Source organism: Gouania willdenowi, chromosome 18, assembly GCF_900634775.1.
Source record: "Gouania willdenowi chromosome 18, fGouWil2.1, whole genome shotgun sequence".
Classification (NCBI taxonomy): Eukaryota; Metazoa; Chordata; class Actinopteri; order Blenniiformes; family Gobiesocidae; genus Gouania; species Gouania willdenowi.
In genome coordinates, this window is record NC_041061.1 from 25,162,348 (window position 1) to 25,180,344 (window position 17,997).

At 37.7% G+C, this 17,997-nt stretch overlaps 1 protein-coding gene across 1 annotated transcript; it reads right to left on the reverse strand.

Annotated features, from left to right (window-relative positions):
• Nucleotides 1-6,943: 6,943 nt before the first annotated feature.
• mblac1 (metallo-beta-lactamase domain containing 1) lies at nucleotides 6,944-8,986 on the reverse strand. The gene is made up of 2 exons (XM_028474966.1): nucleotides 8,389-8,986; nucleotides 6,944-7,309 (listed from the first exon to the last, which is right to left on the reverse strand). The coding sequence occupies exons 1-2, from the start codon at nucleotides 8,809-8,811 to the stop codon at nucleotides 7,037-7,039; spliced, it is 696 nt and encodes a 231-aa protein (XP_028330767.1). The 5' UTR covers nucleotides 8,812-8,986; the 3' UTR covers nucleotides 6,944-7,036.
• Nucleotides 8,987-17,997: the final 9,011 nt, after the last annotated feature.

Sequence of the window (17,997 nt, forward strand, 5' to 3'; positions counted from 1 at the left end):
GGGTTAAAAATTGTTCCCCTTTTAAGGTTTTCTGTGGGATTAATATTTAACATTAAGACATAAAGACACACACACGTTGAGCATTACTGACTTAATAACGCCTTTGTCACTGTTACTAGTATAATAGTATAGTACAGTATGTTACTAATTTTGGTAGCCTCAGAGCAGGCCTAAGACTTGCACCCCCCTTAAGATCTTTGGCTCCTCCCCAGGGAGGTCCCAGACCCCAGGTTGGGATCTAATGGATGAGGAATTTCTCCATCATAATAACAGTATCTAGCTAGAAAAGACCCTCTTGTCTCATCAGTTCTGTTGTGTTCTGACACCACATTGAATAAAGATTGATTGATTGCTATAGCGATCAGTTTTAGTCGTTGAGCTACGTGCTTTATTTGTTCACTGTCATAAAGGAATATGACTCTGCTTTGTAATTTTCATGAGAAAAGACGCCACGAGGTTTGTGGACTTCTACGTGGTGTCTGATAATATGGACACAAAATGCCAGGGCTGTATTTTTGTCCCAGTTCATCACTGGTTGCAGCATTCTGAGTTGCCGAGTTCAGAGGTTTGGGATCAAAGGTGAAGAGCAGCAGAATTATCACTATGACAACAGAGTCAACAGGGACTTCCTGAACCAATACCAGCCTCTAGTAATCATTAAAAAGCATTGTGATTTGACAATGGACAAGAGATATTCATTCACATTCTGGTCTATCTGAAATACATCTACATGTTTCTTCTGAGTTGGCATGGGAGTACCCTATGACCCAATACAGTATATTTATATATATTTAGTCATGACTTTAATATGAATGTACAAATACAGTACATATGCACTTATGTCTGGGACTGCAACAAATAATATTAAGAATTGAATTAAGCAATAAAAGAATAGTTTCTCAAATACATCAGCGAGAGAGAGATTTTTTTTAAAAAAAGAGTGTGTGTGTAAAAGAATTTATTAATTTTTTTTTTAAATAATAAAACACCTGTAATGAATGTGATGAGACCCCAGGAAGAATAGCGATTTTCAGAAGCTAATGGGGATCCTAATGAAATGAGTTATGGAATATGACTGAATGACTAAACTGTGAGGTGTGGGAGACTCCCTGCTTTACAGTTGAAACATGAGATTTATTGGCTCATTTAGCCAATAGAGGCCTGCCTGCTTTACAGCTTTATGGTGCTTGTGGCATGTTTAATCACCTGTGTACCTGGTACCACCAAGCACAAACATGAAGATGATGCATTGAGGTGACAGATTAAAGCCAGAGTCCAAACAGACTCTGTAAACAGGCTTGATAATAAAATCACAAGTGAAGTCTTTTACCGCTAGATGATCTTAATGACAGATTAACTAAGTTCTTGTTCTCATTATTACAGCCTAGATTACGATAGTTACTTAGTTATTCTAACATCGCCACTTTTTTCAGTAACACGTAATCTAACATGTTACGATTTGCAGATCAGTAATCGGATTAAAGTTACTTATTAAAGTCACTGTATGTTACTATTTCTGTCATTTTTCCTCACGTATGCAACAAGTGCAGAGGTGACAAGGAACAAATACTTTGTTACTGTACTTCAGTATTTTTTCTGGTATCTATGCTTTTGAGTATTTTTTGGGGGGGAGCAACTTTTTACTTTTGCCATGGACCAGTTTTCTGAAACTCAAAGCTTCCCTGGGTTTTATTGAACATTTGCACTTTTTTTTTCTTGACACATTTTATACACAAATTTTATCTATAAATGGTAAAATCTCCAGGTATTCATAAAGGGTAACATATTTAACTTGTTTCCATGTACCAGTATTCCACAACTTCTTAAAAAAATGAAAGATATGGAATTTGCTGGTTTAAAAATGCTGTTTTATTATTGAAGGGATGTTTGTTTTACTTTTTTACTGAAAGTACATTTAGTAGTAGGGATGTAACGATTAATCGTAAGGCAGTTAAAAATCGATTCATAGGTATCACATCGATTTTTTGAAAATTGAATTGCAGTACTTTTTTTAACCAGCAGAGGGCCAAGTGTAGGCGGCGGGCAGAGTCTGCTAATACTTTCTTTCTGGCTGCCTTCAACTCTTAAATATGTTAATAAATGATTCATTACCCCTTTAGCACCGAAAGAATATCTGTAATATACTTGAATATTTGTAAAAGTCACGTTTTTCTATTAGCTCTGTCTGCTAGCAAAGCTTCTCTTCTTCACTGCAAGATATCTGCATGCCAACCGACCACTGTGTTACCAGCGCCCTCTGCTGGTCCAAACAAATATGACATAAATCAGCGCAATCACGGTTTTTTGTTTTTTTTTAAGTTCAATTGTTAAGGCACAAAATACATTTTCAGTTGCACTTTTAAAAGAAAAAGAACTATTATGCAGTTTTGCATTGTTTATTATAGAACCAGAATTTAAATTAATAGGCTTAATTTTCATTTGTATTATAACTTTATTTATTTCATTCAAGATTTATTTTTAGTTAAATTGCATTGTTTTGAATTGTTTATCAAGGAATTCTTTTGACAATGAAAAATAAAAAGAAAATAGTACAGTATTTTCTAGTTTTTTTCCCAAAAAAAAAATTGTCTACAGTCCCATTTTGTAAAATAAATCGTGAGAGAATCGTATCGTGAACCCAGTATCGTGAATCGAATCGTATCAAGTAAGGGAGCAACTTCAACGCTGTAACTTTTACCTGAGTAATTTTTTATTCAAGTACCTATACTTTACTTGAGTACGGAAAACTAGTGCTTTTGCTACCTTTGAACAAGTGATGTTTTTCAAGATGAGGACAACTCACATACAAAATATGTCAGGTACCTACAGACAAAATACTTCATTTTATATATATTTTTAAGTATTTATGTTAAATGAAGGGTTTAGGCGTTTGTTGAATCAAACTAATAAAGTAAATTGTAATTTTTAAGGTACCTGTAGCCACACTGAAGACACCCTACCTGCTTGTTTGCATGGAACACATCGGAATTTTACAAGTCATTAATAACTAATGCTGTGGCACAGACCTGAGCTCATTAGTGCTGCTTTATGGGGCTTTAAAGGGCGACCGTGGCTCAGGTGGTAGTGGGTCGTCTTCTGATCGAGAGGTTGGGGGTTCGATCCCAGTACCTGACTGTGTGTCGAAATGTCCTTGGGCAAGACACTGAACCCTAAGTTGCTCCCAGTGGTCGACTAGCGCCTTGCATGACAGTCCTGTCCCACTGGTGTGTGAATGTGAGAGTGATTGGGTGAATGAGCTGATATGTAAAGCGCTTTGAGACTGCTTCAGTGTGGTGATAAAGCGCTATATAAAATCAAGGCCATTTATCATTTATCATTTAATTCCAATGAGGTCACAGTCAAAGACAATCCAGCCGTGGATCACGGGATAATGTTCTACACTTTAACTTGTTCCAAAGAGAACGATGGTCAGTGTATGTTGTGGTCATTGGATTTTCCGTTCAGAAAGACATTTAGAAAATAATAATAAATAATCTGTGTACCCTTCATTCTTAGGTTATTTCATTTTAAAACCAAATCAAAAAAACAAATAGCGTGGTTATTTTGTTTTACTGACTTAAAACCAAAACTGAAATATAGAAAAATTAAAAAAAAAACAGACAAGCAGCGTTTTTCTGTTTTAAAATTCAATCTCTCGTTTGTGTGATATTTGGTTTTTTACGGGGAAACTAGGATAAGAGCTTCATGTTTTAAGCTCACCACACACAGGGACCCACAGATTATTGTTGTACTTTATACATAGCTGAAATCAATGTTAACTCCAAAATCTTAACGTCTTCCAACTATTCTCGTAAAAGCCTGTGTGTCCACTCTGGCTCCCCTCATTACACATCATTCATTCCTCAGTCACCATTGGAACTGTCCCCTCCTCACTAAAAACAGCTGCTGTCACACTGATACTCAAAAAACCAGGTTCAGATCCCAATAATCTATGTCCTATATCCAACCTGCCATTCCTCTGTAAATTACTCAAAAAAACCGTTGCCTCACAGCTTCATACCCACCTCTCCTGCAATAATCTTTATGAACAGTTCCAGTCTGGTTTCCACCCACTCCATAGCACTGAAACAGCCCTACTCAAAACCACCAACGATCTCCTCCTGGCTGCTGATTCAGGTCTCCTCTCCATCCTCATCCTGTTTGATCTGAGTGCAGCCTTTGATACCATTTCACACACCATTCTCCTTGACAGATTTCCCTCTATTGGCATCACACACACCGCCCTCAACTGGTTTAAATCTTACCTTTCATGCCACACTCAGTACATTCAACTAAAATAATTTACATACCACCCACTCCCACTCACTGCAGGTGTTCCCCAGGGCTCTGTCCTGGGGCCCCTGCTTTTTATCATCTACTTCAGAGGTGGGCAAACTTTTTGGCTCAGGGGCCACATGGACTTTTAAAAATTGACAGACGGGCCAGGCCAGCACCCGATGCATACATACATTCTTCTTCTTCTTCTTGTCTAAAGTTCAAATTTATAAAATTTCATAACAAATCAACCATATGCTACAGATTTGCAACTTTCACCCAAATTTAGCCCCAATTCTAAAGAAAGATTTGTACATTTAAGGAGAGACAGGTCTGTTAGTAGAGCAGTGCTTCTCAATGTGTGTGGTAGAGAATGGAGACATGACAGGTTGAAATTTTCAATTTCATGCCAATCTTCTTAAAAACACTTTCTTCATCGACAATAAAGATCATTACTAGGCAAATTTAGAATCCTAAAATGTATCAGAAATTAAGAGAACATTCAATTAAGACTGCATTAGATATGTGACTGAGATCTAAATGTAACGTGTAACTAAAATACAAACATAATGATTTATGTTGGCATGTGACATATATATATATATATATATATATATATATATATATATATATATATATATATTGTGTGTATGTAAAAGTAGCTCAGTTAAATAAAAAGTATTTGCATGAAAAAACCCTCCAACATAATTTGTTAATAATGGTTATTTGCATAATTAGGAGCATGTTTGGAGGAAAAGTGACGGCTTTAAAACCGCAACAGCTTCTTTGCCAATAATAAGACATACAGCCATTGACAGGATTTCAGTGAGAAGTATTTACTTGTCCATTCATTATTAAACACTCAGCTCTCACTGTCGACTCTTCTTTTCTTTGGGCCACTCATTGTTGTAGATGTATATGGCTGTGTCAGCGACGCAGTTTTGCTCCGTCAACCTCCACCTGGTGTATTCACGCGACACCACGTGATCCCACAATAAAACATCAACAAACAGCTTAATTTGATGATCCGACATGGAAGAACTGTTTGTCTGGCCAGATATCCAAGTTTCCGCTTCAAACATGAGTAAGTTCTTCTGCCGCTTCTTTTTCTTCTTCTTCTTCTTTGTGGGTGTGTTATGGCGGCGACCATTCTAACTCTACTTTCTTCCTCATCTTACATTTTCTGTCCATACCAAGTAGGATGCCAGGCATCACAGGACTAAGTCAAAAGAATTCAGTCATAATTATGATATTATAACGGACTGAGTCCCAATGTAGTTTATTCAACGAGTGTTGTGGTTTCCCATGGCCGTGAAGGCATCATTGTTACATGCCGCTTTCTCTGCCAATGTTCGTCTTTGTTTACATGTGTTCTGCGTGTTGATTGGCTGGGAGGCTGGAAAAGGGCGGGCGTAAACGGAGAACGGGAGAACATTTGGTTCCCACGGGTGTTGAGAAAAATGACGGAGCAAGACGGTTCATTTTGTGTTTTGTTTATTTTGGCTTCGGCGGGCCAGATTAAAAAGACCAATGGGCCGGATGTGGCCCGCGGGGCGTAGTTTGCCCACCTATGATCTACTTACTCCCTTTCGGCTATTTTTTCATCAGCACCACATCAATTTCCATTGCTATGCGGATGACATCCAGCTCTACATCTCCACCAAGCCTAATATCTCACTTCCTCCCTCCTCATTATCTCACTGATATAAAATCATGGTTCACATCCAACTTTCTGAAATAAACAGTGAGAAAACAGAAGTTCTATTAATCAGTATAAAATCCACTCTAACCAAAGCTGACAGTTTCTCTAAAACCATTGACAACTCCTCCATCTCTCCCTCTCAACAGGTTAAGACAGTACTCTTTCATTCATTTCTCATATCAACATCACACGGTCTGCATATTTTCACCTCTGCTCATCTCTCACACCTCCTACTGCTGCCATACTCCTTCAGTCTGGTCACCTCCCGTCTTGATTATGCTATGCAATTCCCTCCTGTTTGATCTCCCCAACAAAACCCTTCATAAACTTCAACTCGTCCGGAACTCAGCCGCCAGGATCATCACCAGGACCCCCATTACTCACCATATCACACCCGTCCTCCAGCAGCTCCACTGGTTACCCATCACACATCGCATACATTACAAAATACTTATAAGGCCATCCACAATCTGGCTCCCCCATACCTCTCCAACCTCATCCACATTGCCATACCCTCTCGCTCACTCAGATCATCCTCTTCCATCCACCTCAGTGTCCCCCCTGCACGCCTCATCACCATGGGGAGCAAAGCTTTGGAACTCACTCCCTCCTGACCTTCAAAACGCAGATCCACTCACCACTTTCAAACCCCAACTCAAAACCTATTTGTTCAAACTTGCCTTTTCCCTCTGATCGACCATTTTTTCACTGAACTTTCGTTATTGTCCACCTTATTTTGTCTTTGTATTTTTTGTTGTTTTCTACTGTTTTGAACCTGTTTTACTGTACGGTGACCTTGGATACCTTGAAAAGCGCTTTTAAATAAAATTAACTAATAACATCATAATAATGATGGTAGAAAAATGAATAAAAACTGTGAGCCAAATAATTCTGTAAATGTGTAAAAATGTAGCTAAAATATAATTGAACAAATCTGAGTGTGAACTTCAGACAAAGAAAAACAGCTTTAAAATAATACTTTAATAAAATATTGTATTCGATAAATACTTACAATCTATTGCACAAATCATTCCAATATCAAAAATAGCTGAGTCATGCTTATGTAAGGGGCTTTTCCAGCTCAGTGAAGGTGCAGGAGGAGACCACCTTAAATGGGAGTCCATGTCCTGGGATGATTACATCAGATGTACGTAGCGCCTCCTGGCGGCTAACTTCTTGTACTGCAACATTCATGCTGAGATCTCGCCAGGTATTTTCGTCCGAGCAGCACTCAAATAAGTCCCCGGAAACAAGGACGGTGCCTGCAGAGGTCCCCTTCACTTGGACGCTCACATCCTGTCCTGAGTGCCCCGGGGTGGGAATTACAGTGACCTGTAGGAGAGAGCAACATGATGACATCACCAGCTTTCATGTTTGTTAGACCCTCAACCCACCAGCAGGCCTGCACCCAATTCTTTAAACGTGATTCGTCACCATGCTCCATCACGACTGCATTATTTCCCAGTAGTTCTTTGTACCGTCATCTATTTCAATTTAGGGAGAACTTCCTAGTCTTTTTAATATTTAAAAACAAGATTAAAGTTAAAAAAAAAATACTTTTCATCTGATTTTCAGCAACAATTCGAATTCATTGAATATCCTCCTAGTCAAAAAAACAAAAATTCAATTAATTCAATATTTCAAAACTGTAGAATGTCACCACACCAATCCCTAACTTTTTAAATTTGATCAAAATATGGCAATTAAAAAAGTGCATACACATTGGAGCCTGACCGATTAATTGGCATTCATGGCATATATTTAGGTATTAAGTGATTGATTTATTAATTGCATATATATATATATATATATATATATATATATATATATATATAAAATTTTATTTTATTTTTTTGTATAGGACGTTGCATAAAGCGTCTACACTTTTAATGCACTGTATATTTGATGTGAATATACATATATACATTTTGCTATGTCAGCTGTATATTGACGCTTTTCAGAACGTTATATATATATATATATATTGTTGTTTTTTAAAATAATGTTTTTTTGAGTGAATTCCGATTTATTTTTGGGGTTTTTCATTTTCTGCTTGGTTTTAGATTCTCAGTGTGTATTGTGTTTTGGTCCGTTTTTGTTTATATCGTCTTGCGGTGGTTTTTCCTTTTTGTCTTTTTGTTTAATTAATAATGGAAAACGCCACAAAATAGTCACATATTTACTATTAAAATATTTAACAAACGTCGTATGGTCTGTTTACATTCAAATATCACGTCCCAGGAGCTCTGTCGTAAATATTGCGAGTAAATAAAGTGACTTAGTCTACGCGCATGCGTACAAAGGATCCGAAAGGATCAGGCTCGACACGTCAAATCAAGTCACGTGACCAAATGTATACTGTACACAACTTTATTAACTCTACAATTCAACATATTCTGAATTAAACTCACGTGCTCGTCCAGCGAAAAAGGATGTCCGCGTGCTAGTCCGTTGGAGCGGTACGTGTCTCCTTGACTGACGTCATAACCCACGATAAGCGCCGCCGCGGGGAAAAGGTTGATGTTTCCGATGTGATCGGAGTGTCCGTGGGTTCCTACCACCCAGTCCACGGACCCGAGGCTCAGACCCCGCCTGCTCAGAGTGAGCAGCAGCAGGTCTCGGTCCCACGGCCCCCCGGTGTCCACCAGCACCACCTTCGGTCCGGTTATCAGGCTGATGGTGCCGTCGGCTCGGAACGTGCCGTCGGTCTGTGGCAGACTGTAGCCCACTTTAAGAACAGACACGGAGTACGGCTGGCCACAGAAGTCCAGCTGGGAGTCCGGGAGAGGGACTGTATGGTAGACAGAAGGCGGACTCTGTCTATCTGCCGCCATGTCCCACGTTGGTTTGGTGTTGTGTTTAAAGTGGTTAACGTCTCAAATGATGATTCGCAACGGCCTACATCGCCTGTTTTTTGTGTTTTTTTTACAATGACAATATACAAGTCAAAACGCATTTACAAATACTACAACACTGTATGAGGCCGTGTAGGAAAAAACACAGTGAAGACTAAAAAAACACAATGAAAACCCTGGGTTTACACGTTAGATGGCGCACTTTTACATTGAAATCCTTTTTTTTTCTTTTTTTTTTTCTTTTTAATATACCCACAATTTACATCAGATTTTTTTTTTTCACAATGAAAATGCGTGTCTGAATTATTTTGAATTATTTTTTCACATAAAAAAAAACAAAAACTTGTGCATTCTATCCATAGGCAGTGAAAGATTACCTAAAGGGCTAGACAAAGTCCACATATAGTTCAAGAATGGGTCCCAGATTTTGAAAAATCTATTAGCAGATTCGTTAAGGTGTATCTGATTTTTTTCTAGCTTGATATTGTGCATCATATCTTTGATCCATTGGTTGTTGTGATGGAGGGGTTACATCCTTCCATCTGCATAGTATTAGTCTTGCTAATAGAGAGGAAAACGCAATGACCTTCTGAAAATACGGAGGAAAATGCAAACCTGTTGGAGTTGAAAACACACCAAAGATACCCACAGTAGAAGAGGACACAACCATGCAGCCATAGAACTTGGAGAGAGTCGAAAAATGATGACCAGAACTGTGTAAGTTATGAGCAAGACCAAAGCATGTGATAAGCAGTTGCTGGAGCCTGTGTACACCTGTCACATATTGGGCTTAGATTAGGAAACATTTTTGCAAGTTTTTCCTTAGAAAAATGTAGCCGATTTAGTCCCTTAAATTGTATTAAAGCATGTTGTGCACATATAGAGGATGAATGAACCCCTGCGACGACCAGGTTTCACTCTCCATCCAACAGAGGGACACCAAAATCGGTTTCCCACTGCTCCCTGTTATGAGCTATCGGAGCAATAAATTCATCCATGATGTGTGAATATATCATTGAAATCCTACCCTTATTAAGTGTGTTGACCTTCAACAGAGAATCTAACCAAGACAGTGGGGGAATAGATGGAAAGTTCACATTTTTCTTCTGTGCAAAATCTCTGATTTGTTGCTATTCCTAAGTCCAAACTTTCTGGATAGTTGTTCAAAGCTAGCAAAAGTGTTATTGATATATAGGTCTTCAAAACTATGGATACCCTTGTCATACCTAATTTTGAAGCCTTTATCGAGTAAAGATGGTTGGAAAAGATGATTGTTTACAAAGTGAATCAATATGTTTTGAGGTCCCAGGCATTTTCTAAACTGTCTTTTAATGCCAGGGCTCTCAAGTTTTGAACTCAGTTCAGAGTGAGACTTTGGCTGCAGTGGTGGTTAGGGTACTAAAATCTGATAAAAGACATACATTTCTCCAAATAAAACTATTTATTTAGCATTTAGCATTTCTTACTGCAGGAGTGCTTATTGTGTGCGCGTGTACGTGCATGTGTGTGTTTATGGTTAGTGTTGTGTAATGTACGTGTTAGTGGCAGGTTTTGAGGCCTTCAGCACAGGGGAAATGACGTCCATTTGCATGTAATTGTAATGGATATTATGGATGCATAATAACCTCATGGGAGAGATGAAAAGTTAATTAAAAAACACCATAAATATGTTTAGAACTACAAATAAACTTTCTTCTGTTTATTCTTGTTTTTCTTTTTTTTTTTTGCCATTGAAAGAGGCCATTAAGTCTCAAAATAACTTCACTAATCAATCAATCTTTATTTGTATAGTGCCAATTTATAACATGTGTTATCGCAAGACCAATTGCACTAACATTGAATGTATGTATGGACAGAATGATTAATGAAAGATTAACATGTTATGCAGAAAAAAGAGGATATTCAGCAAAATATCAGAGTAGATTCATAAGAGGAAATGCTATGGATCCAGCTTTATGTTTAGAGCACAAAATTAGGAGGGCACAGGCCAATAAAGAAAGTTAAGTGGAAGTGTTTTTCGATATAGAAAAAGCTTACGATATGATGTGGGGAGAGGGATTGTTAATCAAACTCAATAGCTTGGGGATTAACGGTAGTATGTTTAGATGGATGAGGGATTTTTTAAAGGAAATTCAAGTGAGGATAGGAAAGACTTATTCAAGGAAATTTGGAATAGAAAATGGAACACCTCAAGGTAGCATTGTCAGCCCTTTGATTTTTTTCTCTAATGATTAATGATGGTTTTATGGAATTAGAGTGGGATGGGATTTTCACTTTTTGCATATGATGGAGCAGTTTGGAGGAGGGGAAGAAATCTGGAATTTATTGTGGGAAAAATGCAAGGCGCTATTAAGAAAATTGAACAATGGTCATATAAATGGGAATTTAAATTCTCTGTTGATAAAACAAAGACAATGTTCTTTACAAGAAAAAGGATTGGAAATGAGGTCAAACTTCAACTTTACAATCAAAAGATGGAGAGGGTGAAGCAGTTTAAATTTTTAGGAATATGGTTTGATGAAAGGTTGACATGGGCAGTGCACATTCAGAAAGTAATGAACAGATGTAAAAAGGTGTCAAATGTTATGAGGTGTTTTGTGTGTAGTGAATGGGGGGCAGACAGGAAATCACTTGATATCTACTGTGGACTAATAAAATCAGTCTTGGATTATGGTTGTGTGGTATATGGATCTGCAGCAATCACGTCTTTAAAAAGTTAGACAAGAATCAATATCAAGCATTGAGACTTTGCACAGGAGCTTTTAAAACTACCCCAACTGCAGCATTAAGGTAGAGATGGGGGAAATGCTGTTAGAACTTCGGAGGATGCAGTTAGCGTTAAATTATTGGGTTCATCTACAAGGTCAGGGACAAGATCATCCCACTATGTGGGATGTATTGTTTATGTATTACAGCCTTGCTGGGAAAAAGGTAAGAAGTTTGTAAAAAGCTTTGCGTGGACAAAAACAGAGAAGGCAAAATAATTTAAAATTGACCAATTAAAAGTGAGTCCTATAGTGCCAGTGTCAGCAATCCCATCTTGGATACTTCCAGATGCAGATGTTGATTTTAAATTATTAGACCAAGATAACAGGATAAATGCACTGTGATATATAGGTAGTTATTATGAGTATGTACAGGTTTATACGGATGCATCTAAGAGTTCATCAGGTAAAGTAGGAGTAGCATTTACCATTCCAGAATTTAACATTCAAGTGGCAAAAAGGGTCAGTGAGGGGGTTTCAGTGTACACAGGGGAGATCACAGCAATAGTGATGGCTTTGCAATGGGTAGAGGACGTTAGGCCTCAGAAAACAATTATTTGCTCAGATTCGAGTGCATCGACTTTAACTTTAAAAAATGGTTGTTCCCAGGGTAAAAAGGACATTCTGCTGGAAGTACAGCAACGTCTTTTTAGATGTCGGATGATGGGCCTGTCACTGGTTTTTCTGTGTGTCCCAGCACACAGTGAAAGCAAAGGAAGCCACAGAGCATGGAAATATTGACTTAGTAAATAAGCTCAGCAAAACAGAAGTGAGGACTATTATCAAACAGAGGATAAAGGAAAGGTGGCAAAAGCAGTTGGAGGAGAAGAGAAGAGGAAGATGGTATTATAGAATACAAAGGAGTGTTGGGGAAATGAGAAGAGCAGGAAGATATTATTTAAAATAGGGAAACATGATATGTAGCTGTGGAAAGACTGAGACAGTGGAGCATGTTATTTTTGAATGTGGGAAAGAGGTAGTTTGGTTAGAAATCTAGAGCAAATTAGAAACCACATTTACACCTATTTTCAGCACCCCTAATTTAATAGCAGTCTTTTTTCCCAGGAGTGGTTCACCATTACCTCTTATCATAATAAACTCAGCCTCCTCAGTCCTATTACCAATTTTGATTTCACATTTAAATGCTCCTTTAAGAGATAGTGACTGTGTTGAGGAATATGCATACAAATTCCTCTGCCCTGCAGGTACCTATGAATGACATTTTATTTTTTCAGCTTTTAGCTTTTCCCACACATTTTCTCCCATGACATTACTTCTAGCACCAGAATCTATTAACATTTTCAACTCTACTCCCCCAACAGAAAATGTTAGCTTTTCAGACACATCATTATCTTTTACAATGAATGCATAATCAACTTGTTCCACCACGTTCATATCATGCTTTTTATGTCCTCTTGTACGACATACTTTTGAAAAGTATCATGCTGGGCATTTGGGATCCTTACCCATGTGATCAGTATAGTCACACCTGTAACACTGTCTGTCCATTTTACTTCCATCCTTCCATTTTTCTTTTGGTTTCATGTATTCTGAATTAAATCAATACACCAAGCACTGTCTCGGTTGGTTTCTTTATTCCACCGGGCACAATCAACCATTAACAAAACATGTGGCTCCTTTTGAAGTGTCTCTGTGAACTTCCAGCAAGATGGCAGCCTGAGCGATCCTGTCTTCTGCTAACTCCCGGTTAACTCCCTCCAGCAACCAAGATATTGACTTTTATTTCCCACTGAATTAATCCCAAACTTTTATACATACTTTACAAGCATCCTGAGACAAAATGTCTAAAATAAACGCCAACGCACCCTGGATTTCATTGAAACAAAGTAACCACGGGTACGCTATGGAAACGGACCGAGGCAGCGACAAGAGAGGTCGGGAAGACTCGGCCCTCCCTACACCATCTAAAGATCATGCTCGTAAGTTGACAAAACCTAATGAAGATGTGGTATCAGGCTTCGTTATCCTTGCTGCTATCAACAAGCTCACTGAAAAGTTTGATTCACGAGAAGAGAGAGTTCATTGCTAAGCTAACGCAAAACTGTGCTTTGTTGGTTAGCCTCACCAAGATAACCGAGTTCAACGCAGCAGAAATAAAAGATTGCAAACCAAGATTACCACTTTAGAGAGTGAAACAAGCTGCCTGAAAACTGAAATTGCTGTGCTAAAAGAAAAATGTAGAGAACACGATATAAAAGAAGATGGAACCTCAAGATAAAAGGAATGAAAGAGGTTATGAACGAAGACGCCAGGCATGAAGTCATTGAGCTCTTTAAGAAAATAGCATCGCACTGGGCTGAAAAAATGGATGAATATGTGGATATAGCTTGGTCAGAAGGAGAACGGGAGAGTAAGGAACATCATCGTCCAGTTCCCAAAACGACGTCGCAGAGATGCATTTTGGAAGATGACCAAAGATTCAGGGATTTGCCAAAACGCTGGTATCAGGTTTGCCAAAGGTCTCACAAAGGAGGTCAAAGATGCCAGAGAGATGCTGTGGCCACGCATCAAACAAGCACGTCAGGAAGGAAAGAAGGCCAATTTTCGCGGGCCTTTTGGATACATCAATGGCCATCGTATCACATACGTATTTCTCTTTTCCAATGTTTCATGTGGGAGAACACCAACAGGAGGGAACAACCACGTTTACCTACTACCGTACCTACACCTTAACTTGACTCTTTTGTTCATTTTTGTATTGCTGCGGGATTATCCAGCTGATGAATGTTTTGAAAGCCAACTTAAGTTTTGTTTCATTGAATTCAAGGGGTATTAAAGACAACCTAAAAAGAAAAGCCATTTTTTTGCACTACAAAGGAGTTAAATGCCACTGTGTCCTTCTGCAAGAAACTCACTCATGTGCTTCGGACGCCACCTACTGGTCAACACAATGGGGAGACAAAATCCTCTTCAGCCATGGAAGTAATCGATCAGCTGGAGTTGCCATCTGCTTTAACAAGTGTCCGGGTGAGGTAATTTCATATAAGGCAGATGACAATGGACACTGGCTGACAGCTGCCATAAAGATTGACAATGCATACATAATTCTAACAAATGTTTATGGCTATATTAATACCACGCAAAACAAGAACTTAATACAAGAAATCACAAACGTTATTTCTCAGTATAAAAGGTTGTATCATACAGACTTAATACTTATCGGAGGAGACTTTAACTTAGCACCTGATGATTACTTGGATAGGTATCCATCAAAATTCACAGATACACATTTTAGTATCACTTTGATTTAATTTTAAACACATTCTAATTGCTTGATATCTGGAGAAACAGAAATCCAAAGCTCAGACAGTACTCATGGATTAAACCTAATGGGTTATAAGATCTAGAATTGACTTGTGGTTGGCTGCTCCAGAATTGGTGAACCATGTCTCAGATGTAACTATCTCCAATGCACCGTTAACCGACCACTGCCTGTTGTACCTTAACTTAAAACCAGATATAATTACTAACAAAAGGAATGTGTATTGGAAATTTAATGCAGATTTGCTGAAAAGCCAGGAATATTGCAACACAATTAAGGACTTAATTTCAGAAATCAGATATGATGTAACTATTGGTAACTACCGCTGTAGATGGGAATTTTTTTAATTCATGGTCAGACAGGTTTCAATATGTTTTGGAAAGGAAAGAAGCAAGACTTTGAGGGAACAAGAACTTAAACAAATACAAGATTTGGATGAATATTGTAAGAAAACTCCAGTGTTGGACTCGGACAAAGCTGCCTTTATAATTCTCCCTAACCACTGCTGCAGCCAAAGTCTCTAATTAAGTTCTCAAAGAGCCAGAGGAGCTTTCGTTAGATCTAGACCCAAATGGATTGAAGAAGGTGAACGTAACACAGCATATTTTTGTGGCCTTGAAAAGAGGAGACAGGAGAGGAATTTGATTGACACACTCATGATTAATGATGTTGAATGCATGGATCCCAAAGTCATTGCTGAGGAAGTTTATGAATTTTATAAGGATCTTTATTCATCAACCTCTGATAAAGACTCATCTCTTCTGGACAGTATAAAAACAACATTCCTACCATCATCCTGGATTTTAAGGACATGTGTGATGCAGACATTGATATGTTTGAGTAGATACTGCAGTTAAACATCTCTCCCTAAGGAAATCCCCTGGTCAGGATGGCCTCTCATCAGACTTTTACAAACACTTCTGGGAGGATATAAAATACCTTTTTTTCTTTGCCATATAAGAATGTATCAAAGCTAAATCTCTGATGAACACCATAAAACAAGGACTCATTTCTCTGATCCCCAAAAGTGGTAAGGATAAAAAGTATTTGAACAATTTAAGACCGATAACCTTACTCAATGTGGATTATAAACTTTTTGCTCATGTTAATTGCTAACAGACTCAAAGAAGGTATTTCACAAATTATCAATGAATCGCAATCTGGTCTTCTCAGAGGTTGCTCTATCCATAACAACATTAGGATGGTGTCTATAGACTTATTAGATTATCGGGACAAAATTGAGGATGATGGTTTTATTCTTTTCTTGGACTTTTGTAAGGCATTTGACCAAGTTGAACATTTGTTTATGATGGATACATTGCGTCAATTTGGTCTTGGAGACGCCTTTTGTGAAATTATCAAAATATTATACAGTGATATCAATAGTACTGCATTGCTCCCTTTTGGTACCTGTAAACGATTTGATTTTAAAAGAGGTATTCGACAAGGATGCCCTGCATCTCCTTTACTATTCATTATGGTTGTGGAAATTCTTAGCATTATGATCAAAAACTGTAAAAAGGTGAAAAAATTAGATGTTTTAGGAAACCCATTAGCTATAATTCAGCTTGCAGATGACACCACCCTTTTCCTTAAAAATGAGACACAAATACCTATAGCTCTACAAGTAGTCAGTTGCTTTTCCAAAGCCTCTGGTCTTCACTTAAATATTGATGAATGTGAATTAATGGCAATTCATGACCACCCTCAAATAGCCCTGTATGATATAACTGTTAAAGACCAGGTAAAATACTTGGGGATTACCATCTCAAAAAATTCAGAAGTGTGATTAAAAATCAACTTTGATAATACAATGAAAAAGAGTAAAACTATATTAAATACATGGTTACAGAGGGATCTCTCCATATTCGGTAGGTTATTGCGCTGTAAAATGGAAGGTCTCTCAAGAATCATTTACCCTGCATATTCTCTGGACATACCACAAACTGTTATTAAACAAATCAATCATAACAACTTCAAATTCATCTGGAACAATAGACCTCATTATATAAGGAAGAATGACATTGTCAAGTCTTTAGAGGAAGGTGGTCTTAATGGACTTTGAGCCGATGAATAGTGTTTTAAAACTAAGATGGTTACAAAACTTCATGACTCATGTGAATACCATAAAAATATCAAAATTCCATGAACAAGTCCTACAGTCCTACAAACGAGGTTGGATGTAAAATTATCTGTGTTCAAATTAGGGGACGGATCTGGATAAGCATAATGCTTTTTTCCGTCGCCCTTTCCGGCATGCAAAAGGACAAAAAATAAATAAATAAATAAATAATGATGTGATTTTGCTCTGAATGTCAAATGAATTCTGTGAATGCAACCATGTCGGAAATGAACTGAATAAATAAAAAAATAGTACTGGAAATTAATATATAAACATAATTTCACACCCCATAAAGCACCAATTTGGAACAATCGGTATATCCTTATTAAAAAAAAAAAGTCATTTTACTTTAAAGACTGGGATGATCAAGGAATATGGTTAGTTTAGCATTTAATGGATGAGAGAGGGCATTTACTTAATTTTGATGATTTCAAGCGTTAATACAATATTGCTTGTACAATCCAACAATTTTCTGATGTTATTAATGCAATACCACAAGATATTATTTGCACTCTAAAAGGTTCTCTATTGTACTCGCATCTTGTCCCTCATGTGCCCTCCTTACTGGTCCACTACTGCCCCTTTGTGGACAAGAAATGTAACAACAAGTTTCTCAGAACAGTGCTCACCAATGCATACTTCCTCTTTATCTCTTTGAAGACGAAATTTAGTACAAAGATTTACCAGTCAAAACGTTAAAAATATTAGATGCAATTATCTCAAATTTCCTATTTCACCTAAAGCTAAAGAAGTGCATTTTAAAACTATGAACAATATTTATCACTGTAAAGATTTTTTACACTCAAAATTTAATATTGGTGAAAATGACTGTGTTGTTTGTACTAACAACATAGAAACTGTTCCTCCTACGTCATCACATCAGAACCAATACATAACACCAATCACAGCGCCACTTCCTCATTGAGTGTGAATGTAGAAATAGATGAAACAGTTTCGGTTTTACTCAGACGCTTGGGCTTGAAGGTAATTCCTGA

Excerpts from the sequence above, each read along its gene's own strand:
- mblac1 (XM_028474966.1), bottom strand. The coding sequence starts at position 8,811 with ATGGCGGCAGATAGACAGAGTCCGCCTTCTGTCTACCATACAGTCCCT. Across the intron at positions 7,310-8,388 it reads CTTTTTCGCTGGACGAGCAC|GTCACTGTAATTCCCACCCC; the intron begins GTGAGTTTAATT and ends TCTCTCCTACAG.